The sequence below is a fragment of the Molothrus aeneus genome, chromosome 19 (genome assembly GCF_037042795.1).
Source record: "Molothrus aeneus isolate 106 chromosome 19, BPBGC_Maene_1.0, whole genome shotgun sequence".
Lineage (NCBI taxonomy): Eukaryota > Metazoa > Chordata > Aves > Passeriformes > Icteridae > Molothrus > Molothrus aeneus.
In genome coordinates, this window is record NC_089664.1 from 11,534,598 (window position 1) to 11,559,349 (window position 24,752).

The 24,752-nt window shown below is 39.7% G+C and overlaps 3 protein-coding genes and 1 long non-coding RNA gene across 7 annotated transcripts in view; 3 read left to right on the forward strand and 1 right to left on the reverse strand.

Moving 5' to 3' along the window:
• RALGPS1 (Ral GEF with PH domain and SH3 binding motif 1) overlaps positions 1-4,592 on the forward strand; it is a 76,374-nt gene extending 71,782 nt beyond the window's left edge. For both annotated transcript variants that reach the window (XM_066563113.1, XM_066563114.1), the window contains exon 22: positions 263-4,592. In XM_066563113.1, coding sequence (XP_066419210.1) covers positions 263-292 — 30 coding nt within the window. In that variant the 3' untranslated portion in view covers positions 293-4,592. The remainder of the gene's footprint in view (positions 1-262) is intronic.
• Positions 4,593-5,332: 740 nt separating this feature from the next.
• LOC136564644 (uncharacterized) lies at positions 5,333-13,369 on the forward strand. Of its 3 annotated transcripts, none has more exons than XM_066562814.1 (3): positions 5,333-5,347; positions 6,126-6,276; positions 11,190-13,369. In XM_066562814.1, the coding sequence occupies exon 3, from the start codon at positions 11,250-11,252 to the stop codon at positions 12,558-12,560; it is 1,311 nt and encodes a 436-aa protein (XP_066418911.1). In that variant the 5' UTR covers positions 5,333-5,347; positions 6,126-6,276; positions 11,190-11,249; the 3' UTR covers positions 12,561-13,369. The 3 variants fall into 3 exon arrangements, with proteins under 3 accessions (XP_066418911.1, XP_066418910.1, XP_066418912.1); XM_066562813.1 differs by lacking the exon at positions 5,333-5,347 and adding an exon at positions 5,499-5,697; XM_066562815.1 differs by lacking the exons at positions 5,333-5,347; positions 6,126-6,276 and adding an exon at positions 5,499-5,697.
• On the reverse strand, positions 11,421-23,587 carry FBXW2 (F-box and WD repeat domain containing 2). Its single transcript, XM_066562812.1, has 7 exons — positions 23,296-23,587; positions 21,251-21,760; positions 19,833-20,027; positions 18,906-19,039; positions 18,212-18,298; positions 17,415-17,584; positions 11,421-15,948 (listed from the first exon to the last, which is right to left on the reverse strand). The coding sequence occupies exons 2-7, from the start codon at positions 21,738-21,740 to the stop codon at positions 15,660-15,662; spliced, it is 1,365 nt and encodes a 454-aa protein (XP_066418909.1). The 5' UTR covers positions 21,741-21,760; positions 23,296-23,587; the 3' UTR covers positions 11,421-15,659.
• Positions 23,588-23,919: 332 nt separating this feature from the next.
• LOC136564814 (uncharacterized) lies at positions 23,920-24,622 on the forward strand. The gene is made up of 2 exons (XR_010784758.1): positions 23,920-24,064; positions 24,296-24,622. It is a non-coding gene; the product is annotated as an uncharacterized lncRNA (long non-coding RNA).
• Positions 24,623-24,752: the final 130 nt, after the last annotated feature.

Genomic DNA, 24,752 nt, shown 5'->3' on the forward strand with positions numbered 1-24,752 from the left:
TTTTTCAGCGGGAGAAAGACAGATTATTTAAAATTAGAGAATTCCCATCAAATCAGGTTTTGTGCAGGTCTAGCTATTGGTTTGGTTACCCTAGGAGCATATAACCTCTACTCTCAGTTGCTTCAAGCAAGATAACCTCATCTCTTCTTTAGAAGGGACTGTCTCATGGAAAATGAAAGCAACCATACTAGGATGGACTCAATGATCTTAGAGATCTTTCCCAAATGTAATGATTCTATGAGTAATTTACAATCTCTTCTAGGTACCTGCTAATCTAATGTCATTCGAATAATTTCCTCTCCTACCTGGTGCGACTTCAAGTGCCAAACTGAAGAAACAGGTTATTGTTCTCTAAGGAGGAAGAAGAGAATGGTTTTCCTGACATGAGCCAGCCACAGATATTTCAGCACTTTCCTATGTAACTTGAAAGTGATTCTGACACAGCTTTTAAAAGCAGAAAGTGAATGTTATCCCTAGGACCAGATAAAGTCTCATGCACTGAGTGAAAGCAGACGAGTTAGACGGACAGAAGATTAATCCTCACTCCTGCAGGATTCTAGAGCCCTCAACTATTTGTGGTCAGAGACTGCATGAACTGATATTTGGCCGCAAACTGAGCATTATATCTTCTGCCTGTTCTTTTTCAAATGGTTCTTTTTATTGTTAAGCTGCTTTGTGTGACTGAAGAATATTTGGCCCATGTTGGGTTTCAGTTCTTTCTAATGCACAGAATGATTGACAGTGTTAACTTGCTCCAAAGTGTCAATTAGAATAGAAAATTGTGGAACAACATTTTTATAACCTAAGTGCACTGAGTTGCTTGGCAATGTGGCTGCCTCAAATTTTCTATCAAATCTCTGGACAATATGCTGTTCATATTTGAGCTATTTGGGAAAAATGTATTTTGGCATAGGACAGTTGCACTTCTTTTTCATTCAGTTATTTTGCTCAGGAATACACTGGTAATAGATTTAAGGCTGTTTAAATTTATGTTGTGCTGAAGTTTGTCTTTCATTCTTTTACCAATGGCATAGTTGCTCATAAATTTGGTGTTTTGGTTCAGTATGAACATTGTTCATTTCAAATCCCTTAGCATAGGGAAGCAGGTAATCAGGTGTTTTATATCACATGGTCCTGGCTCCTCAGAATGACTCCATATCATTGTTTCTGTTCTGTCCTTCTGTGGACAACTTGGCTCCATTCAGTTCCAGTATGTGTTGTGACTTCAGGACATTAGTACTGGCAGATAGTACTGCTATTATAAAATCGTGGTGGCAGTGAAAGACTGTCCAACAGTGGAGCAAGTACAAAGAAGTCTCCACATCAATATCCAGAGAATAAATGAGCAACAAAAGAAGTGTAACTGGACCTTTTCCTCCGAAGGAGCGCTCTCTGTGCTGTCTTCCTGCTGTACCCTGGCACTCCTGCAGTCAGAATCAGTTTCTGTTCATATGTTAAATTCATCACTTTTTCTTTTTGAAACTCTTTTGCCATATAGCATCATTATTCCGACTTCATCAATCACCAGAAAACCTCTTCTGACTTTCCTAAGATTGCGTAGAGGAGAAATTGGCAAGTCAGCCTCTAACTTACAAACCAGGAACACCATGAAAGTCAGTTTAAGTGAACAGAACCTCTACTAGAACAAGCTCCCTGGCATTAGCAGTATGTATTCTGTGGACTTCCGTGATTTTCTACATTTTAATTTTGAAACTTCTCTAACAACAAGGAGAAAAAGCCAACTGTTTTTTAAATGAAGGTCAAAAGTAAATTTATTGTTCTTTTAAGAGTTGGTGTTACAATCCCGAAAGCCTAATACATACCAGGTTTTCAAGAAAAACAGTTCCTGGTAACAAATGCATTTAGATCCTGGGACATGGGAAAGTGTATGTAAAGTTGACAAAATTTATTTGATAACTGAGGAACTCTATGAAAAGAGTGGTAATTAAAAATATATTTGTATTGTTTTTCTCTTTCTTTGCTAACTTAAGACAACTTTGAACTAGGAAATACATGGTTATCTGCAAGGGCAGAGCATCGAACGCCATTAGAGATGGTATAGAAGCTTTTGAATGTGGTAACATCCTGTCAGCAGTAAATTACTTCAGACTGTTAGGCTATGATATAGTCTGAATTATTCTACACCTGCGGATTTTTGTGATTAGTCATCAGTGAGATTTACCATCTCTTCCGCATAGCACAATTGTGAAATTGCTGCAGAGTATTGAGAAATTCAGTGAAAGAATAATGACGGCAGTGAAAGAATACTAGTAAAACATCTTACACCAATTTTGAATTAGTCTTTAAGTATTAAACAGTTCCTAGCTGCTGATAAGAGGTGTTATGATGCCATTTGGTACCATTTGCTATAGCCAGGTACTGCTATGGATAATTGAAAGCTGCTATTGAAATACAACAGGTTGCCACTGATTGCCACCTATCACCACTGATTGTTACAGCATTTCCACAAAAAAGATCACAAACCATACAAGTTCTCCTCCATCAAAAAGAACAACAACCACAATAGTTATGTAAAAGTAAGCATTATAACATAATTGCCATTTTCAGAATTGTGAAGATATAATAACTATAGGTAATATTATTAGTTTATTTAATGTATTAATTTATTTAATTGATTTTTCTTTTTTATTATTTAATTATTCATTATTTATTTATTTAATTAATTTTAATGTAATTCAGTGCCAAAATGCATGTTTTTCCAAATAGCACTAAAATGAGGCAAAGAAACCAGTTTTCAAAGTGAGACTGACTTGTCACACTATAATGTGAATCAATTTCAACATTTTGGTTTGTTTTGTGTGGAAGCTGTTGCACTATTTTTGGCTGTATTTTCCAGCAGTCCACTGCATGCCATTTGTGTAAAGGATTCTTTCTAAAATTCTTGTGAACTGTCTCACCTGTAAGAACTCTGGTGTTGGAATCTAGGTTTTTGGCAAAGTATTTTGTTACCTCAGTCTTGTATCAAGTTGCTGCATTTTTCAGTTTGTTACATTGATAATAATGATTGTTTTGCTAATTAAATACTTTAATGTAAAAAAAGTTTGTTTACTACAACAGTAATAGCATTTGGTTGTAAGTTTAAAAATGTGCAGGGTATGTATGCTGTTGACAATAAAATATTCTGAAAAAGAATAGGAGAGGTACAGAAGGAATGTTTTAGCTCAAAGGCAGCATGCATGTTTTATTTGTGAATGAATGGTAATATAATTGAACAGACTTTATAGAGCACAGAGTCCAGCCATTTAGTAGTATAAATACAACAGAATCAACATTTCTAGGATAAAATTGAAAAAGCCTCCAATTTGCAGCTTTTTCAAGTGAGATTTTGAAAGTCCAAAGAAGTAGAGACAAATTTAAATTTCTTTGCACTTCACATTTAACTCAGCAGGTTTGCAGATGACACCAGAGTGATGCAGTGGCCACACAAGCTTGATGAGAGGCTCGGGCTGACATAATTCTAACGAAAAGATCAAGAGAAACTCTGCTGAGAAGGACTTGGGGGTGCTGGTGTATGAGAGGCTGGACGTGTCCTGGCCATGTGTGCTGGCGGCTCAGAAGCCAGCCATGTCCTGGGCTGCATCAAAAGCAGTGTGGGCAGCAGGGGACAGAGGTGATTCTGCCCCTTGTGAGACCCCACATGGAGTGATTCATCCAGCTCTCAAGTTCGTGGTATAGGAAAGACGTGAACCTGTTGCAGTGGGTCCAGAGAAGAGCTACAAGAACAATCAGAGAGCTGGAGCACCTCAGCTATGAGGAAAGGCTGAGACAGATGGAATTGTTTAGCCCAGAGAAGAAGATGCGCCAAGGAGATGTTATTGCCACCCCTCAGTACTTGAAGGGGACTTACAGGAAAGATGGGGACAGATTTTTTAAGTGAGGCCTATAGTGATAGGAGAACGGATTATAGTTTAAAACTAAAAGAAGGTTGATTCAGACTAGATATAGGGAAGAAATTTTTTGCATTGAGGGTAATGCATTTGATTTGTGAACTGGATCAATGTATCTAGGAAAGACACTTTCAAATTGGAAAAAAATATTTGGTCCACACAGGGAGGTTGAGGCCTCAGTCTACTATTTTCTACAGCTATTTGCACATGGTTGGGAAGCGCCTAATAGCACTGTTTACATGTCTTTGCAGGAAACTGGTATGACATACCTCTTACCAAGGATACATCCCTTTGGAGATACACAGCTTTGGCTCTGAAAGAGAACTGTATTGGGTATGCTACAATTTTAAATGTAATAATTACATTTAAAGCATTTCATTGTAATAAGCATTTTACTCTGTGTTCTCCCCAGAAATAAAGACACTCTATGTGGGACATCTCTATGACTGGAACAAAGGTCCGTAACTTACAGCCTTTGGCACTAGAAAAGAAAATCCCACCACAGAATTCCTATGAATGCCAACTTTGTATTTTATTGTAGAAATGATTCAGCTATCATGTCTGTCTCTAAAAGTAGACAGGACTCCAGGACTACTGGATTTTTATCATTGTGTAATTATCAATTTCCCTGTACTTTTTTGAAATTGACTTGCATTTTGAAAATATAATGGCTAGTTTGTGTTTCTCCATTTTACACAAGTTAATTTGACAGTTAGGCATCGGGGTCGAATCCGGAGACCTCCTCGAGAACAGTGCACCACTGCTGATGTCCTTCTTTTGCACGTGTGCCGTCTATGCCGTTCATTTCCAGGACGTGGTGTGTGGGAGCGTTGCCCCCGGCGCACAGCATGTGGACCTGGGTAATCAGCGCTCCGGAGCCGTTGGCGTCCGGATCTGCGGCGGGATGGGCGGGTTCTGCTTCCCAAAATGCGCCGCAGCTGACGCGCATTAGCGTCCCGGGACCGCCGGGCTGCCCCATTCGCGGTCTCACATGGGACCTCCGTCACCGATGCCTCGGGGAACCTGGGAAAGTGGCGGGAGAGGCCAGAGGCGTGGCGGGCAAGGCCGCGGCCCGCCCCGGGGGTCCCTCCGTCCGAGGCCAATTCCTCGTCCCTCGCCCGAACGAGACCTCTGGAGCCGCGCTCCGGTGGGGCCGCTCGCCGACCGTCGGTGCCGGGGCCGTGCACAGCAGGCCGCGCAGAGGCACCACCACGGTTCGAAGCGACGAGCAGCCGCCCCAAGCGCGAACGGCCCCACCTGGACCACGCCGGGCGGGGGCTCTACCTAAAGAACGGCCGGGGCGGGGGGTCGCGGGGTCTCCACGGCCATAGCCGCCGCCGCCTTCCCGGGAAGGAGGTGAGGGGACGGAGCGCTCCCGCCAGCCCCGGGCCGTAGAGGCGTGTTGCGGTTGCTGCTGCCGGTACCGCAGAGGGAGCCAGGTATGAGACGCGAGGGTTCCAGTAGCGCCGACCCGGCTCCGCACGGCTCTCGCGGCGGTGCTCGCACGGGACTCCAGCGGCGGCGGGCGGCGGGGCTCTGCGCACCCCCGCGCGGGAAAGGGCGGCTCCTGCGGAACGGGAAGCCGGGCGCGCCGCCGGCTGTGCGCGGCTGTGGTAAACCCGCCGGCACCGAAGTGGAGGTCAGGCAGCGGCACCTGCTCGGGGTCCTGTGACTGGCAGCACTCGCGGGAGAGGCGCGACAGATTCGGGATTTTATTTCCACTCAAGAAATAGGAGGATGGTGATCAGCTGTAGCATTATTTTTCAGTAGTGGGGTTAACCGCTTAAGGGTAAGTTAAAGGTACCTATTAATTGTCCAAACCAGGTTTTCTGAGTCTCTGTCTAAATTCCTACTAAGGGTGGAGGTTAACTTTAGATTTGAAGAACGCAAAATTCCTCCAAAGCATAGTTCCAGTGTGTGTTGTGAGTTAATCCGGGCAGGCAGCTCAAGCCTCACCCTTCCTCTTGCACTGGGATGGGGGTAGAATCAGAAGGGCAAACGTGGCAAATCCTATGGGTTTTCCCTGAGATAAAGACAGTTTAAAAGGTAAAGCAAAGCAGCATGAAAAACAGAATGTGTAGTCTATCCATTATGTCCCCTTAGCAGGCATGTTTCTAGCCATCTCCAAGGAAACAGGACTTCGTCAGGTTTAGCAGTGACTTGGGAGGCCATATGCTGTCATGTTGCGCATTTCCCCCTTTTTCTTTCTTCCCCCAGCTTAAATGGTTGAGCATAGCATCATATGGTGTGGAATAGGACTTTGGTTGGTTTGGTTCAGAAGTCCCAGCTGTGTTCGAAGCAAACTTTTTGTGCCATCCATCTCCTGGCACAGAAGCAACAGGAGAAACAGAGATTGTCTTGACTCTGCGTGAGTACTGTTCAATGATAGCTAAACATCAGTGTGTTTGAAGCACTTTCTTTGGTCACGAAACACAGCACCCTGCTAGCTACTAGGAAGAAAATTAACTCAGTCCCAGCTAAAAAAGTACAGTGTGAAAGAAAAAATATGAAATAACAGTTGTTTAAATGTCATGCAGTTTTTGTTTTGCCCAATTTGTTTGATTTTCAAAGGACACAAAGTTTAAATATTTACAATAGGAGGAGTTTGGCTTAGGGATGTACAGCAGATTATGATGGAGAAGTTTCTGAGTGTATACAGGGAAGGGTGGGGTTTGTCAGTTCTAATGGCACAAAATAAGTACAACAACTGTATATTGTTGTACAACAACTGTATGACTAAATACAAAGGCTTACTGTCTTTGTATTTAGAATAGAAATAGACACTTTTAATTTTGTTAGAGTAGTATTGTATTAGTGGAAAAATACTGCCTTCAGTTTAATCCTTCAAACAATATGCTTTGGACTTTGGATCTTATAAAAGAGGAAGGACACCTGGTGTGTCAAAGAACCTTCCTGAAAAAAGTAAGCTCTCAAAAGAGTAACAACAGGCAATTGAGATAAAGATGGTAAGTTATTGTTCATATGTGTTAATATTGACACTGTGTTAATAACATAGTGATCTGAGGTTTTGCCTTTGACAAAAACCATAAACTAAAGGATAGAGAATAATATTTTTCAAAAATGGTAAGTTTTGTAAGGCTGTTTTTCTAGTGAGGGGTTTTAGTTAGACCCTGGATAAACAAGGATTAGGTTGTTTATTGTTCTTACATTGCTGAAGCTAATACTTCATATTAGCAACTCAAACTCTGCAGTCACCTCTTGTTACTTGCCCTCTATCCTTACCCTAGATTGGGAGATAAAGTAATAAAATGAGAGAGTTATGAAAAACTTAATACTATGTATTCATTGTCAAGATACTGAAATGAGCAGCATAAATAGTTGTCAGCTGCCCGCATGTGAACAAAACAAATTACAAAGGAAGGCCACAATGCATAGAGGATGTGAGGGAGATTAATTATTACTCAGGAATGACTCTTGGACTAAATTAGCAATTGGTACCAGCTTTTAGTAAGGACAGTGCTAGTTGTGGAGGGTTTTAGAAAGATGTTGGAAAAGAAGGTCTGAAAATAGAAGTTGGACAGAAAAGGTAAAAGCAACATCCAATTTGAAGGCAATACAAAAAAATGTAATTTCAAAATTCTAAAAAGATAAGCTATTGGAAGAACCTGTAATGGGAGATTAATAAATGTGTTTGTGAACATAGTGGTACAGTGTGGCTAAAGCATGATTGATTCCTTGGTTTAGGACAGGGAAAAAAAGATTATTTAAGTATATGAAAGTTTGTAAGTGTACTCTTGATCCCGTACAAGGTTTTAGAGTAAATTTTAGCAGGACTGTGACCAATGAAGTAAGGAGAAACATGGTTAATTTGAGCAGCTCAATCTAGTGAAAGTTGTCTCACCTACAGCAAGGGGATTGGGACTAGATATTTTAAAGTCTTGTCCAACCCAAGCCATTCCATGATTCTAACCATGACAAGAGCTCTTTATTATGACCTTGCTGCAGAAGAAAACATTGTGTAACTGCACTTGCCTGACTGACTGGGCAGATATGTCAATTGTAGGCTGATGACAAGCTCAGATGTATCAGTGCAATATGTTGCATCTCCAAAAACTGAAATCCTAGCACACATTAAGAAAGAAAATTTCCAACAACGATGAGGGCTTGTTAACTTGCCACATACAAATGGATAAGGTACAGACATTTCTGGTCTCTTGTACTAGAGAGTAATGGAAACTGGGCCAGCTGCAGAGAAACACTTGGTGAAGGAACTCTGTTTCTTATGACATGGTTTTACCTTTCATTCAACTCTTTTGTTGAATGAAAAGGTAATGAACATGAAGATGAGGAAGTGATATTACTGAAGTCTGTCAGGGTGGTGGGGAGGAAGAAAGTCTGTTTACAGTTAAGTGGAATACTGCAAAGTAGCCATTGATACCATTAGCTAAATTTAGTATTAAAGCAAATCTGCATCATTTGTGGCATGCTTACTTGCATATTAATTGGAATTAAAAAATACAAAATCGAAATGAATTGTTACTATATAAGAAGAGCATTTAAATATGCTGAAAGCATACCTTTAAAATTTGCCATTTTACGCTTTCTGTAGTGAGGAACTATAAATGTAGTGTTCTTAATTATACTGACAATGTATTTTATGACTACATATTTGTGCTGTTTATTTCAGGAGAGCAAAATTAATGAGTTGTGTTGTGGAAACCATAAATTTCACTCATCAAATTGTACATATTTCTTTTCTTTAAGATTCAGTGTTCTGATGTGTCTTTGACCTCTTGATTTTGCTCTTTTTCTTAGCTTCTAGAACTCACTGTTGTTTTAGCACTCTCTCACAGTTCCTAACCAGAATTTGTATCCACATGTTCTAACTAGGCCTTATAGCATGTCATGAAAAAAATGTTTGTTCAAGAAATGCAGATATATATATATAGTGTATTTTTCTAGTTCTTTTTAAGTATGTGTGTGAACTGGGTTTATATCAACATGCAAGATTAATTTTCAGAAGAAAATTTAAGTAGCCTTAAAAAAATCCATGAAAAATGTTTGATTTTCTTCAGCAACTCCATACTCACTTGTAATTTAAATTAAGTTCTTGCAACACAACTGTGTACTTTGCTCAAGAGAAGGAAAACTTGTTTTTCTGGTAGGTGTGGCTGCTGTTAGTGACATTAAAAGAGCAACAGCTATGTGAAATAAAATGTGCCAGGAAGTATCTTAGGTATTGAACCAGTTTTTCTCCTCACAGTATTGTTCTGTATTGAACAATTATTGCAATTTACCTTAAAAGTATTTATCTGTTTAAAATAAACAATTATTTTAGCAAAAAATGAATGGAGGACTGAACAGAGCCTCACTCTGCTATCTACTTTAAAAGGTACTTTTTCCTTTCTGGTGCTTGCTGTTCAAAATGCAATTGAAAATATATTTTTTTTTCTTGTTAGTTATTTATTGCTAGAAAAAGTAGAAGAAAGAACAGGTAATAAATTTATTTTGTTATTTGCTGTTGACATGTTTTGATATTTCTTTAATTAAAAAATTTATTTCTTTAATTAAAAAAGATTTATTCTGTAAGATAGATCAATATTTTAAGTCATAAATAGATAAAACCAAGGGGAAGAATGTTAAATGTGACCTTCTCTTTGTAAGAATGCTAAATATAACATTCTTGGAATAAGAATACTTGGGGGAAACCTGTACTTTAGAACATATCATAAAAAGACTTAAAAAGCTTGAGTTATTTTCAGTCGCAAATCTCCAGCTGGAAGTCGTATGGCAATAGCAGATTCTTACTATGTATTCGCTGTTCTGCTCTCATTTTAAGAACTCATGGGGATACTATCTCCATTTCAGAGATAGATGAGTCAGTGCTTTCTGCTGCTTCTTTTCTGCTTTGTGCCTAGTGATGCAGTGAGATTTTTGGTGCCCCTATGACTGTTCTCTTCTGAAAAGCAATTTCTTGGTAGCTAGCAAAGTCTGCTGTAAATCACATCAGCCTTCGCATATGGGACATTTTCAGGGGTGTGTTGTGACTGTGGTTCTCCCTAGTTCACTTTTTCATGAAATAGCAATTGTGAAAATACAGGTACATTATTTTAAGGGCACAGGCAATTATTTTTCGCCTGCTAGAAACATTTTCGTCGTCTTCTGCAATAGCATCAGTTCATTCCATCACGGCATTTTACTCCACACTTCCTGCTGGCAGTTGGTGAAACTCTCTTCTACCAATGCAGTTTTCTGATCTGACATGAATTTAATTAATCTGGGACACTTTTTTTCCCAAGAATCTCTGTGGTACAAGCAGGCCTTTGAGGAGACTTGCTGTCACTTTTCTATTTATGGATCATATCTGAATATCTAAAGGTGAATTTGCAGAGAACACTTTCATCTAGGCTCCACTTGCAGAAATTAGTGCTTGAGAGTGCCATAAACTCCCATTCAGTCATTAACACTTGCTAGCACAAATGCTGCTAAAGACTTTGGTTATCCAGTCACTCAGGACTGCCTACCCTTACCTGCAACAGCAAGAGTTTTAAGCCCTAACCCCCAAATCATGCCAGGAGCTAAGACAACATTGATCCATTGTGAAGAGGCCCAGATGTCTAGTAAGCATTAATATGAGATGACCTTTCCTGCAACTCCTGCCTCTTACAGGGTTACGTAGGGTAGTGGCAAACTGAGTTTTATACCTGCATTGATTTCACCTGCCTTTGCTGGATTGTATGAACTGACTTTCCTCTGTGGTGATCGACAAGTTAGGGAATTCATAAATTAGTGATTAAATCTGGACCATCATGTGTAATCCCCAATTAGCATATTTATTATGAACTTGATTAATTCTATATACATTTAATTTATCTGCCTCTAGCTTGTCTGTGAGAAGTCTGGTTGAGTTTGGTTTTTTAAAACATAATTTACATACACACTGCATCAGTGGAAAAAAAAGTTTTGCTTTGCTTTAAGAATTACTGCCTAGTTATTAAATTGGATATTCTAAAATTTGGATTCTTGAAAAAAAAATACTCCTTGTATTGCCATATGTAGACCTCTGTTATATTCTTCTACAGAACCCTCCATGTAGAGAAACTGCTCCACACATCTGACAAATAGAGGCATTCAGAGTGTCATATATCATACATATCATTAAATGCACGTTCTGTGACTAGATTTACATAAAAGCACAGTAGCTGGGTCTCTGAATAAGTCAGTGCACCATAATAGAGACTTACCCTCATCTTGTTTGTGAAATTCTTGAGCAATGATTGTGAGTCAGTATTATCTCATACTGCCTTTTCTTTTCTGCAGATAAGGCAGCATAAATTACAAGGACAAAGAAATTTGCATGGACATCTAGATCCATTCAAAATGTTGTGTGCTGGGAAAAAATCTTACTTTGCTGCTGCTGTGTGCATTATGACTGTAACTTCAATGCTTGCAGTTTCTTATCTGAAGTTACAGAGACTTTCTCATCAGCCAAAAGTAATTCAAGAAGGTAGAAGATGTAGAGGGAAGATTGCCATTAGCACAATAACACCATTAGAAGGTAACAAAACTTTTATTATATCCCCATACTTTGATGACAGAGAAAGCAAAGTCACTCGTGTGATTGGGATTGTTCACCATGAAGATGTAAAACAACTGTACTGCTGGTTCTGCTGTCAGGTCAATGGAAAGATATATGTATCAAAAGCAAAAATTGATGTTCACTCAGATAGATTTGGATTCCCTTACGGTGCAACAGATATAGTTTGTTTGGAACCTAAAAATTGTGATCCAACACATGTATCAATTCATCAGTCTCCATATGGAAATATTGACCAGCTGCCAAGGTTTGAAATTAAAAATCGCAAGCCTGAGACCTTTTCTGTTGACTTCACTGTGTGCATTTCTGCCATGTTTGGAAACTACAACAATGTCTTGCAGTTTATACAGAGTATGGAAATGTATAAGATTCTTGGAGTACAGAAAGTGGTGATCTATAAGAACAACTGCAGCCATCTGATGGAGAAAGTCTTGAAGTTTTATATAGAAGAAGGAACTGTTGAGGTAATTCCCTGGCCAATAAACTCACACCTCAGGGTTTCTTATTCATGGCGCTTCTTGCAAGATGGGACACACATTGGCTACTACGGACAAATCACAGCTCTAAATGACTGTATATACCGTAACATGGAAAGGAGCAAGTTTGTGGTCCTTAATGATGCTGATGAAATAATTCTTCCCCTTAAACACCCAGACTGGAAAACAATGATGAACAGTCTTCAGAAGCAAAACCCAGGGGCTAGTGTTTTCCTCTTTGAGAACCATATCTTCCCAGAAACCATATCTTCTCACACATTCAACATTTCATCTTGGAATACTGTGCCAGGTGTTAACATATTACAGCATGTATACAAAGAACCTGTCAGGAATAATAAGGTAGAGAATCCCAGGAAAATGATAGTTGATCCACGAAAGGTGATTCAGACTTCAGTCCATTCTGTCCTACGTGCTTTTGGGAAGAGTGTGTATGTTCCTGTGGATGTTGCCCTCATTTATCACTGTCGGAAAGGCCTTCAGGGAAACCTTCCCAGAGAATCTCTCATCAGGGATACAACACTGTGGAAATATAACTCATCATTAATCATGAATGTTAACAAGGTTCTATCTCAAACCATGCTGCAAACTCAAAATTGAGACCTCAGTTATAAGGAGTGAAAGTGGAGGGCTACCTGTATTGTGGGAAGACAGAGGATATAATTTAAAAATCACATTACATTGATTTTCACATGGAGTCTACATTTTTCTGCAATTATTTAGGGAATATATAGCAAAGCCATGAATCACTTAATGATAACAAGGGTGAATGCAGATTGCAGCATCTCTTCTGGGAAATGTACAATTTGTTTTCAGTTAATAATAAAAATCAGTATTTGTCAACTGATTCAAATAATGCAAAATAGTTTTCAACCTATGTACAAAAAGTACAAATACAATCATTAGTATTAAAGGTAGCATTGCTTAATTCTTGCAGTTTGTATGTCACTGGGTACTAAATTTGTATGCATCAGTTTGAATAAAAGGTAGACAAGTAATTGAGTACAATCTTCCTTTCAGTTGTAAAAAAATTACCCCTTATATTCTTGGAAATAGTGTATATTAAAGATGTGATGGATTGTAACACTAAACACAGCCATTGGAGTTTTGCTGATAAAAAATGTCTTGTTCAACTGGGCTTTGGAGACATGTAAGTTGGCGAAGAGTCATTGCACCTGTTCCTGAATTACTAAAGTGGTAAATGCTGAGTTGTGTTGGAAAGCTTTGATAGAGGCAAGGGAGAGAGATTCATCTTAACGAAAAAGATACTTTTGTGAACCAAAAAGAACCTATTTCAAGGAGGAAAAAAATAGATGGCCAAACAACTTTTTTGAAATGTCATATTTTGTTGGGGTTTTTGAAGCCTCGTAGGAAAATATTTTGTGAAATTAAACACAAGTTGGATTTTAGTCCTTTATGTGATGAGTAAGTTGAATTACATTGCTTCCTTGGTAGGTGTAAGGGTACAGAAGTGGCATTTTTTCTTAACTCTATCTGGAAATAGTGCTAAGTAGTGACTTGCTGAAGGGCCAGATGGAAACCAAAGCAAACAGAAAAACCATTTGCTCATTTTTGTTTCACAGTTTCAGTTTCTGTTTGATAAGACCCCAGAACTACATGCATTGCATATGTTGTCTCAATATACTAGAACCTTCCTACTGAAGGCACATCTGAAGGCAGCGATAGCCTGACACTGGTGTCTGACACACAGAAGTGTGTGTGAGAGCAAGTATGCTTTTTAAAATTTTTACATTAGTGTCATGCTTTCATTCCTTTATCTACTTGGTAGTGGCACATACCTGTGCCCTTAAAGAGCTCTGTCATTAGGGGAATAGTATCATTAGCAATGTCCAAAGGGAACTTCTACTTCGATTCACAGTGACTGCAGCATCTCACAGTCTGTATCAACAAACTTGCAGCTGTATTGGGATCTGAGATGTCTGCTCCTGTCAGTCACACAACCTGTATGGCAACAGGTCCATTAAGAATTTCAGACTCGTCATTTAGAAGGGGCATCTGAAAGTCCAACTCCCTGCTTACAGCATGGTGTGCTCAGGGCTTTGTTTGGGAAGGCTGGGCAACCTGTTTCAGTCTTAAACTAAACTCACTGTGGAGAATTCCTCTCGTCAGAAGAACCATTGACCACTGTCTTGCTGCAAGATGCCAAAAGGAGTCTGACACTGTTTTCTTTATAGCTTACTAGTTAGCTGGAGACAGTAGCAGTGCGTCTGCATCCCGTGCCCACCACACCTTCCCATCTGGAGGGCTCAGCTTGGGTCTGTTTCTCAGCCGTCTTGTGCTCCACCTCTCTGTGGACTCTATATAATCAAGGTCACTAAAAGAAGTAATTAACCAAGATTTCCTGATTTGCTGATTTGGAAACAATGACATTTCTGGCACACCTCTATTTAATCTTTCAAACTTAATGCAGTGCTGTATAGGTGGTTCCTTTAGAAGCACACATCATAATGATACTGTTATGTTACTCCCACATTAGGAATGAGGAGAACTGGGTTTCAAGACAAGTTACTGAATTTAAGTTATTGAAAACATTCTTTTTCACAGAAGTTTTCTTCACTTAGGAGTGAGACAACAAAAGCTCACTTTTGTGAGCTCATCATTTATGCCCCACACAATGCAGTTTGAATTGAGAGTTGTGAATTTGGCTTCCAGTTGATAAAGTCCTTGAGTACAGACAACATTTCTCAAAGTAAATTGATGTGACTAAAGGTGGAAAAACTGAGTGCTTAAGAGTCTGGCCTTGTATTTAAGAGACTGCTCCACTGTGACTTGAAGCTACTCCTACCGCATCCTCAAGTACTGATTCTTGCATATGAAAACTCCCCTTCATTGGTGTAACTCACATCACATACATTTGGAAATCGTGGCCTTCATTCAGTATTAAGTACGAAGTCAGGTCTCCTTGTATAGTGGGAAGAAAAAAATCACACTAGTAATGCTAGACAGTTTTGTCCTCTGAAGGGCATGAGCAGGAGGTTCATGAAAACCCACGTTTTCAAGTTGTGTAAAAAAAATGACATTAAGGCAGGAGGGAGGGAGGGAGGTAGATCAACCTAAAGCATTTCTAAAGCATGGTATGTAGATGCAGCTTTAAAGTACATGTCAAATAGCACAAAAATATGTGGACAAATATTTGTTAAAGGACTCGTTTGATTCTTCTGTTTCAAAGGCTAAGTATTTAAAGCTATCATATGGAAAAACATTTTGAAGAGAAAGATTCTGGAGAGAGAGAGGGTTTGCTGTTTTCTCATTTTTGTTAAGCAGCCATGCACTGCAACCAGTATTTGCTATTAGATGTACAAAAGCCTATGGTTCTAAGACAGTAGCTTCACCTTCTGTTTCAATAAAAAAAAAAAGGTCAGAAGTCGGGTCAAGCACAACTTGATTTCAGACTTGGTAGCAGATTTGAATGGTTTAAACATTACAAGCTATACTTCAGAGCCCAAACAGGTATATTTAAACATGAATATAGACAAAATTTTGTGGTGAATACTGTTAGCATGCTGCATTGCATTATTTCCAAAACAACCCATTCCCAAATGCCCAAATAAAAGTAAATGATTGTGCATTGCATGATGATACCATTGGATGTGCAACTTTGGTTCATGCAAAGTCTCATTTTATGGACACACTGCTGATAGGCCATAAATTCCTGAAGATTCTGTATGTGTGAGCTTTTCAGCCATGTTCTTTCCATAAGACCAAATGGATACTATGGTCTGGCATACTGGTGGCAAAAACCAAGCCTGTATCATTTTGGCCATTTAGTCCGTTTAACCAAGACATTTCACCGGCCAAGAAGCTTGAACCTCTCTTTGACTTTCTATATTCTGGTAAAGGCCAGCGGCTTATCAGTTTTTCTGTCCTCAAGTCCATTATGTACAGGTATCTGTTGTCAAACAGTAGAGCAAATATCTCTCCAAAGCCCAGCAAGGATACATTTGAGAAGTCTGGAGGTTTGATAACCCTAAAAGACAAGAAAACAGTGTTAGAATCTCCCTTACAATGTTATCACGAGGTTGAATTACTAAAGCGAATCCTGTATGTCTACAGAAAATGTGTCTAAATTCATCATTCTGAAGTAATTTAAAAAGAACTGGATGCAAATCTTTCAAATTAAGCAACTGAACACTTTAGCTCCAGTCAGGCCTGTGGTTTCACTTCTGACTTTATATATTCAGGACAGACCCATCTGAGCATAAGTGAAGGCTAAGGTTTGAAAGGGATTATTCTGCAGAGCACAAGGAAAAAAAGAGCCATTTCTACATACAAATGAAAGAGCAAATGTACTTGTGTTTTACAGTAAATTTCCATATGGATTTCATGCCTCAATATCTTTACAACTAAGAGGTAAAAGCTGTTATTATTCTTTTGAATAATTTTGAATTCACCCCTCTAAAAGGCAGAAGTAAAAGATAGACATGCCTTCTTGTGATAAGCAGGTTAGATAAATCATCCAAGACTAGTCCTTAGAATGCTGTTTTACTGATGTTTTATGTTAAATTAACCATGGGGAGAAATAAAAGTATTTTTTAGTTCCCCAACACCTTGATGATGGCTTCCCTTAATAAATAAAACTTGGAATAGAAACTGAAGAGTTGAGTCTTCCACAACTGCCTCCATGTTTGATCATAGCATTACATAAAGCAAAGAACTGAGGCACAAAAATGTGTGGGGATGAAAATCTGCTCTCAGCAATAAGAGACCATCTTTCTGTTTTGAAAGATGGGAGAGTAAACTAAGAAGTGAAATTACTCAGTTATTCTTACTCATAAGAAGCACTTCTGGAGATCTTTCAAATATCCACAATTATTCAGGGTATTTAAATTAGGGAGTCTTCTAGCAGTTCTAAAATGCATTTTTTTCTTTAGTAAGTTGGCATCTTTGATGCCACCATTCCCAACTCATACAACTTGATTCTTTATGTGGAAATGGAATGCCATCATGTTCAGTCCCTCACTGCAGTCTGATAGATTTCACTGTCATTCCACAACATTAGAAGGAGTGATAGATCAGTGCTGCTATAACCAAAAAGAGTCTTTTTAATTTCTTGTCCCATCAAAGGACCCCCAGAAATTTCTGCTTGGTTCTCTGTATAGCAGTCTCCATGGTAACATTAGCTCTGCATCACCACACTTCCACATTCAGAACTACAGCACTGCAGTCTGGTTTAAGTCTATACTGAAACACTTCAGCTTACGGAATGAAAATATGGAAGAGATGAGCATGTGGCCAGAAACCAGAACAGCAATGAAACGATTCATACTATTAGATGACAAAATTAGAATTAAACTGCTCGATATGTGTAAAGCAAGATGTTTACAGGATTTTAAGGATTCAAGTTTCTTTTAGTCCACATTTAAGGTAAGTTATTAAAACTGGTAAACTACTTATTTAATTAATGAAGATTGAATCCTAAACTGAATGGTTTACCTGAGAATATCATAGCTGGCAAAGTCCCACTGGTATAATCCTAGTGCTGAACTGCACACTATGTATTTACCATCAAAGTGCAGCCTAGGCTGTAGGGAGATGCTGCGGTCTTCAGAAACAGACAATGTTCTTAAGCATTTGCAGTTTATTTCCCTTCCAATAGGCCAAATCTACAATTAGAACACAGTTAAAGACCATAAAAAATTCACATTATAAACTGATACATAAATAGAGCAAGCCCCACAGTCTCTTTTTAAGCATCCGGTAAATGTGTGCATGAGTTTTTTCCAGAAATATTTATCTTTTTCAGGTAGAAACATCAATTCTTCAAGTGACTTGTCTTACAGTGCAGCACATGTTGTTTCTAGCCTAAGAAATTCCCAGTGAAAATAGGTACTTTAAAGAATGGAAAAAAAAAAAAAAATCAACCATCCAATTGGGACAGAAATGTAACTGTTTCAGTTATGAAGCACTTCTATAACCACAAACTTGCAGCACTCTCCAACCCCAAAGTCCCTAACAGTAACAGTATTTGCATTTACCTGCCTCACTGTCATGACCTGGAAGCGCCAATTCTTTGCATTACCATTGCTGTAGAGCTATCATTTAAAACTAAATACTAAGGCAAGCATTGAAAAATTAGCTTCCAAAGAGTTTCATGTTCTGCACGCAGCCTCTAAAGCAGGAAATGTGGGGAAAAACTAAATCCTTCTATTGTTTGTAAACTTCAGCAAATTACTCAAGCTTTTTGCTTCCCAATGTACCAAAATAATATATGTATGATATATGGTACATACCTTGATTTCATACTTATCTGCACTTAGGAGAATATAATCCCCAGGACTATGCATAAGAGATTTGACTTTGCATTTCTGCAAAACGACCTGTAATTGAAGGATGGCAATGATTTATGTTGATGCTGTTAAATAAATAAATTTTCATTTGCATTTTTCATTTCACTGACCACCTGCATAGTGTACCCATGAATAAAGGCAGTACAAATACTTTTTAGCAACTGAAGGAAAACTACAGTTTACACTCTTTTGTTCCTACTAGTGACAATTTACTGTACTAATAAGCAAACATACATACTTTATCTGTACAGCCACACTCCTCATCTTTCAAGTTCTGAAATAACCAGAGGAAAAATATTGTTTCATGATCAGATTTTTGTTATCAAGATCATTAGATTTTTACATAACTTTTAAAGCCATCTTTTTTCAGAACCAGTTTTTATTCAGTCTTTGAATCAAAACACTGCTTCCTAGTATTAGCCCAGCTACTTTGGAATTGAAATATCTTCAATGGTCTGAAAGGTTTAATTACAGCTTAAATATTTTTTCTGTTGAAATGTTATTTTGTAGTATTTCCAGATGTTCTTCAGATTCTAAACCTACCTGCAGGATTAGGACTAGGAAATAAAAATTTAGAACATGTTACAAATTTAGTGCAAATAAGTGTGTGAGATTAATTATGAATCAATATTCCCACCTTAGTGACCCATTCCGTGTGTCCAGTAAGGGTATTCAGGCACGTTCCTGTTGATAAGGCCCACACTTTCACAGTGAAGTCTGCAGAGCCACTGACCAGAATATCAAGTTCATCATTGTAATCCACACTAAAAACTTCAAGCAAAGAGAGAACTAAATAAGGAATACCAGTCTCTATGCATGCATTTTTCTGTGAGACATTAGTAGCATCTGTATGAATTTAGCAGCTTCTAAATTCATATGCTACTACATCCTTAATTGTTCTTGAACTGTATAAATGAATTGTTGCTCTGGATGCCTAAGTTTACATTGTGAAATTACTGGGGTTTTCTGCCCAAATTAAGAGCATGTATATCAGTGGTTCCTTTATGGCTGGATTGTGGCAAAGTGTAATTTAAGCTAGTTCATATTTCCAGAGCTTTAGTAAGATAATTCCACAGGATTAGTATATTTTATAAATACAAGGGAAAAAAACTACAGCTGAACTGAGGGTACTTCTAAGTACACGACAAAGAATTGAATTATGAGGGCAATGCAAATACGTATTCCCAGCTCCTATTTTGCTCTTTGCTTTAAGCTCATGTCCAATGTGGGAATAGAAAAAATGGCCATGGCCATGTATGCCCTGCCACCTAAGATTTGCACCTCTTTGAGACTTGAAGCTACTGAATAACCGTGGCATTTATTGTTACTTCCATGCAATTGCAAAATGCTACATGGCTAAGCTTTGGCATATTCAAGGACAAGTGTATATGTGTTCCAGTCACTTTCCCTGCCAAGGGGAACTCAGGGGACTCAGATGACAGAGAACAGAGGCTGAACAAACCGATAAAGCTAGTGTGCAAAAAGCTAAATTTAATTATATTTTGTTTGATGATGATGTTCATTACTTCACTGGTGAAATTACAATTTTAAAATTTCAACATACCTGCACCAGTATGTCCTCTGAAATGCTGTGTCTTTGCCCCAGAGCTCCATTCCCAACAGGCTACTGTGTTATCGAAAGATCCTGTTACAAGCTTTTGTTCATCAAACTTCACTGCAGCACAAGTGTGTGTCTGGATACCATATATGCACTGACCTGTGCTTACATCCCACAGTTTTGCAGACAAGTCATCTGATCCTAGAATATAAAAAACAGGATAAATGCAAGATTGGTAGATTCTGGCACTACGTCTGACTGATAGTGTCTACGGAAACAGATGAATGGAAATTTCATGTGACACATCACTCAGGTTTTACAGAGCCACTGACTATACTGCAAGCTTTAGTTTCTTTCAGGAAGGAAAGGGTTCCAGCAAACTTTGAAATATAGATGAATACCAGGCCTCATATCTTGCCACTTTCTTTTCTCTACCTGAAGCTCCTCTTTTTTCAGCTGCTAGCTTTGGAGAGCAAAATAAATCTCTGGACTCCTTATATCTGCTTCTTCCCCTGGAGGTTTCAGTACAAAAGTTGTCAGAAAGTTTTGACAATGCTGTTTTCTGTGTATAACATTCACTACTGAGTAGGTAAGTGAAAGACTGGCTAGAATCTAGTCGTTGGCTTCTAGTAAGCATCCTACTGTGCCAACAAATGACCGACTGAAGGGAGTATTCCCAACTTAGTGTATAACATTATCATTCCAAATTACTGGAAAATCCTTGGAATATGCTCTGACAGCGATTCATTGTAACTCTGTTATTATTCTTTCTAAGGCTTCATATATGTTCTGTCTGTAACTTAAGTTCAAACTGAAATATTGCAGTCTCTACTCTTCAGGGAGAAAGCTGAAATTATGTGCAAGTCAGACTAGTAGCAAGGTTAAATCTAGTTTTACAGCACTTCATAAAGCACTTACGTTAGGAACTGAAAGTGCTTACAGCCTTGTTTCAAAGAAGATATGACTTTTTCTTCCATGTTCTGGGAGACTGAAGTTCTCTCACAGCCCAAAGTCCTTTTAATTGAAAGCTATCTCTAAGAGGATAGCTAACATATCTGTACTTCCCAAATGGGCTTACTCATAGTAACAGCATGATCAAAATCACAGAGCAATCTGGATTGGAAGGGCCCTTAAAAGTCATTTAGTTCCACTGTGCCATTGGCAGGGACAATGATACCTACTGTTACTATTTCTTTATCCAAAAAAGACATCGGTCTCCTTGTGTTCTTAGTAAAGTGACTCATGAGTTTATTAGTACACCAGGTGTTTCAAAAATTGAAAAAATAAGTAATTTTGAATTATCATCTGTATTCACACTATGAAAATAATTTGTCTGGTAAAAGAAAAGCAAATTGTCAATAATCTTATGAGGGGGAAGAGAAAACAAAGAATTTTAAGACTCCCAAGTTGTCTGTCCTTCCTACCTGTACACAGAAGTCCATCTTTATAGTAAAGTGCATATACTCTGGCACTGTGTCCAATTAAAGAGGATGTCTCAAAGGCTTCGTGGTCCTTCAGCTGCTTCATCCTTAAAATAGCTTTTAGGTAAACCTTCTTCCAATGTAGAGGATCCTGAACAGAGTCATCTATCTGCCAACCCAAATTCTTACACGCAGTCTGCCACACCTCTGTACAGGCACTTATAACCTTGTTCCACTGCTTAGAGACGAGGCAACATGTGAGTAAGGTCTGCGGATCAAGCCATTTTAACAGATAAAAACTAAGTTCCAATGGAAGAAGTTTGAGGAAGTCCCTCTTGAGTAGAATCTCTAGATTATTGGAGAGGTGCCTGAGCTGGACTGCTCCACTCAAGCTAATCAGGTGATCCAGAGTTTCATTTTTCTGCAAGTCCGTCAGAGAAAGAAATGCAATAGAAATGTTATCAAGCCATGCTTCAAAGTCCTTTTTCTCCATAAGGTTATGGAAAAATTTACCTGTGATACATCAAAATACTGTATTAGTTCCGTTCAGAAAATAAGGCATGAATCACATCTTTATTACTGGTACAAAAGTATTCCAAATGGCATGTTAACACACAGATTGAAGAGACCAAATGCATTTTAAAATATTCTTTAGGTTAGGGCTAAGCATTTGCATGCACCCTGAACTATCATTTGTCCCACAGCAGACTTACTAGTAAATTGCATGTAGCTAAATTTAAAAATTAAATTAAAAATTAATAATTTTAAAAATTAATTTAATTATGAATGTTAACATATTTCTTGTTTTAGATTAACACTTTCAAATTCTGAGTCCAATAAGGTAGGGGTTAGTTTAAGTTTTACACCTATTACAGCAAATAAACACTGTCTTTGAGTTTACTCATGGATTATTCTGATAAAAGGAAAAAAACAAAACGCATAAGCAGAGTGATAAGCTAGTTACTAACATAATGTACTCATACCTTCCTCCTGAACTATCTTAATAAAAAGCAGATAACTAGTTAGTTTTCAAAAAAGTATACAGAGATGTCTGACAAATTGTGTTGGACGATACGTTAGTCTTTCTAATTTTTCTATTCGGCTCACATAAAGGCCTGAGCTTGTGCTGGTCTAGCATCAGTTTTGACGTGTCTGCACCACTTTGACCTAAACACAGTTTAAAAATCCTGTTGTTGTATTTCTTTTCCTATTTCCTCAGTTTATTTCCACTGAGACTTAACTGTGAAATTGAATACCACCCCCTGAACGCACTTATACTATCCTGTGACATCTCAAGTTCCTTCAGCGACCTGGGACCATTGATTAAGAAGATAAACATCAGGTAAACAGTTAAAAAATAATATACATTTATTTCCTCTGGAAGGTCTAATTCATTAGATAACTGTCTGAATTTCACAGCACTCCCAAACTAAAAGAACTGAACTGTCTGAATTTCACAGCACTCCCAAACTAAAAGAACTGAGGTATCTGAGTGGGACTCAATAGCTTGTTTATTTCTATACAAACATTTTACCATCATAGAATAAGATCTTAGCGCACACCTCTTAACAGGGCATAGGAGTACAGAAAATTACAGTCATCACTATAAAAGGCTGCACATGGCATGCAATTGTTGGTAAAACACACAAGAAGGTTCTGGATGTCAAATGCACAGAAGCAGCTGCTCCTATTAAATCACAAGTTCATTACAGTAACTTTTACTGCAGACAGCACTTACCAGCTTTCCTCAACACATATGGCAGTGAATACGGTTGCTGTTGAAACAGGCATGTGTTCTCTTTAAACAAAGTAAAAAATTCTAATAGGCCGGCTACGAATAAAAACTCCGTGAGCCCAAGGCGCTTGTTGTATTCAATACGTGAAGATATTACTGAAATGAAGGGCTGCTGTGAGGCCACTGAAACCAGTGCTCGAGCCAGGTGTTTCCAGGTGTTACGCAGCCAGCCCTATCCGCTCCCCCCGCCCGCTCCCAATATACCTCCACATGCAAAAAGCACGGCGAGGACTGCAGACTCAGCGTCGCTCACCTCAGGTAGCAGCCCGGTGCGGGGTGTCCGTCGGCGGGCAGTCGCCACGGCTTGCGCGGACTCCCGGAGTCCAGCACGGCCGGGTGCTTCCCTGCGGCCATCGCTCCCACGGCAGGACCGGCTCTCAGCACTTCCGCAGCCCGCGCCACAATCTGCAGGCACCCACGGCAGAAGGGTCACCCTCAAGAGGAGACCAGGTCCTCACGACCGCCCGACGCTGAAGGGAGGGGAGGGCTGGGCCAAGCCCGCGCTGGGCGAACCGCCGGCACCGGAGAAAAGGCGCTCCCTGACCCGTCGCTCTCACGAACAGGCGGCTTCCGGCGCATCCCAACGTCATCGTTCCCCGCCGCCGCGCCCAGCCGCTTCCACCCGGCCCGCTCCTGCGCTCCGGCGCGCTCGTAGCGGCGGCCCGGCGAGGGGCGACCGGCGGCCCGGCGAGGGGCGACCGGCGGCCCGGCGAGGGGCGACCGGCGGCCCGGCGAGGGGCGACCGGCGGCCCGGCGAGGGGCGACCGGCGGCCCGGCGAGGGGCGACCGGCGGCCCGGCGAGGGGCGACCGGCGGCCCGGCGAGGGGCGACCGGCGGCCCGGCGAGGGGCGACCGGCGGCCCGGCGAGGGGCGACCGGCGGCCCGGCGAGGGGCGACCGGCGGCCCGGCGAGGGGCGACCGGGGACGGACGCGTCGACGCTTCCCCACAGGCGAGACATGGCTGTTGAGGAATCTGGCTGCCTGCTGGGTTCCTCCGCTTCCGACTCGTACCCGAGGTTTTGGCAAGTTCTGTTTGTTAAGAATATTCCTGTAATTATTATGATGAAAAATGCACAAGTGTTTATCATACTGACTTACAGTCACGTATTCTCTCTCTTTCGGGCAGAGGTACGGTGCACCAAACCATGCACAAATCTAACGTGAAAACTGCATCCCCCTTACATGATTAATTTGGACATAATTTGCTTTTTCCTACTTAACTTGCATTTATTCTCTTCACTTTTTAATTGCAGGTTTTGCCTTTGCCTGGGTCCAGCTCCATGGTTGCTGATATCTGAAATCATCCTACTTAAAGCGAGAGGCATATCGAGTGCTGCTTGTGTGTTAACGAACTGGGTTATGGCCTTCTTAGGAACCCAAAGAATTTCGGGATTTTTTAGTAAGCATTTCATAGTAAGCAAATTACACTTATTTCTTCAGTTCCTGTGTTCTTTTAACCTGGTGTACTGACTGCAATGGCCATGTGAGAATATTAATTGCATTGGGGCCGGTATCTTTTTTTTTTCCTAAGAGGTAAAATAAAATCTAATTTTATAAATAAATAAAATTTCCTTGCTTAACTCTACCTTTTCCTTAGGCTGCATGTTACAGTGAAGAAGTGCACAACATAGCTTAGCTAACATTAGTTTCAGACTACAGTACTTGATGTTTGTGTGGCTGTTATTTCTGTTAATTCTGACCACAGAATTA

Bases quoted from the DNA above. Each gene is read 5' to 3' on its own strand.
- FBXW2 (XM_066562812.1), bottom strand. From the start codon at position 21,740: ATGGAGAAAAAGGACTTTGAAGCATGGCTTGATAACATTTCTATTGCA. The intron at 18,299-18,905 runs GTGGGAATATTG...CTTCAATTACAG, and splicing joins ACACGGAATGGGTCACTAAG to GTCGTTTTGCAGAAATGCAA. The intron at 15,949-17,414 runs GTAAACCATTCA...CTTGTCTTTTAG, and splicing joins GCCAGCTATGATATTCTCAG to GGTTATCAAACCTCCAGACT.
- LOC136564644 (XM_066562814.1), top strand. From the start codon at position 11,250: ATGTTGTGTGCTGGGAAAAAATCTTACTTTGCTGCTGCTGTGTGCATT.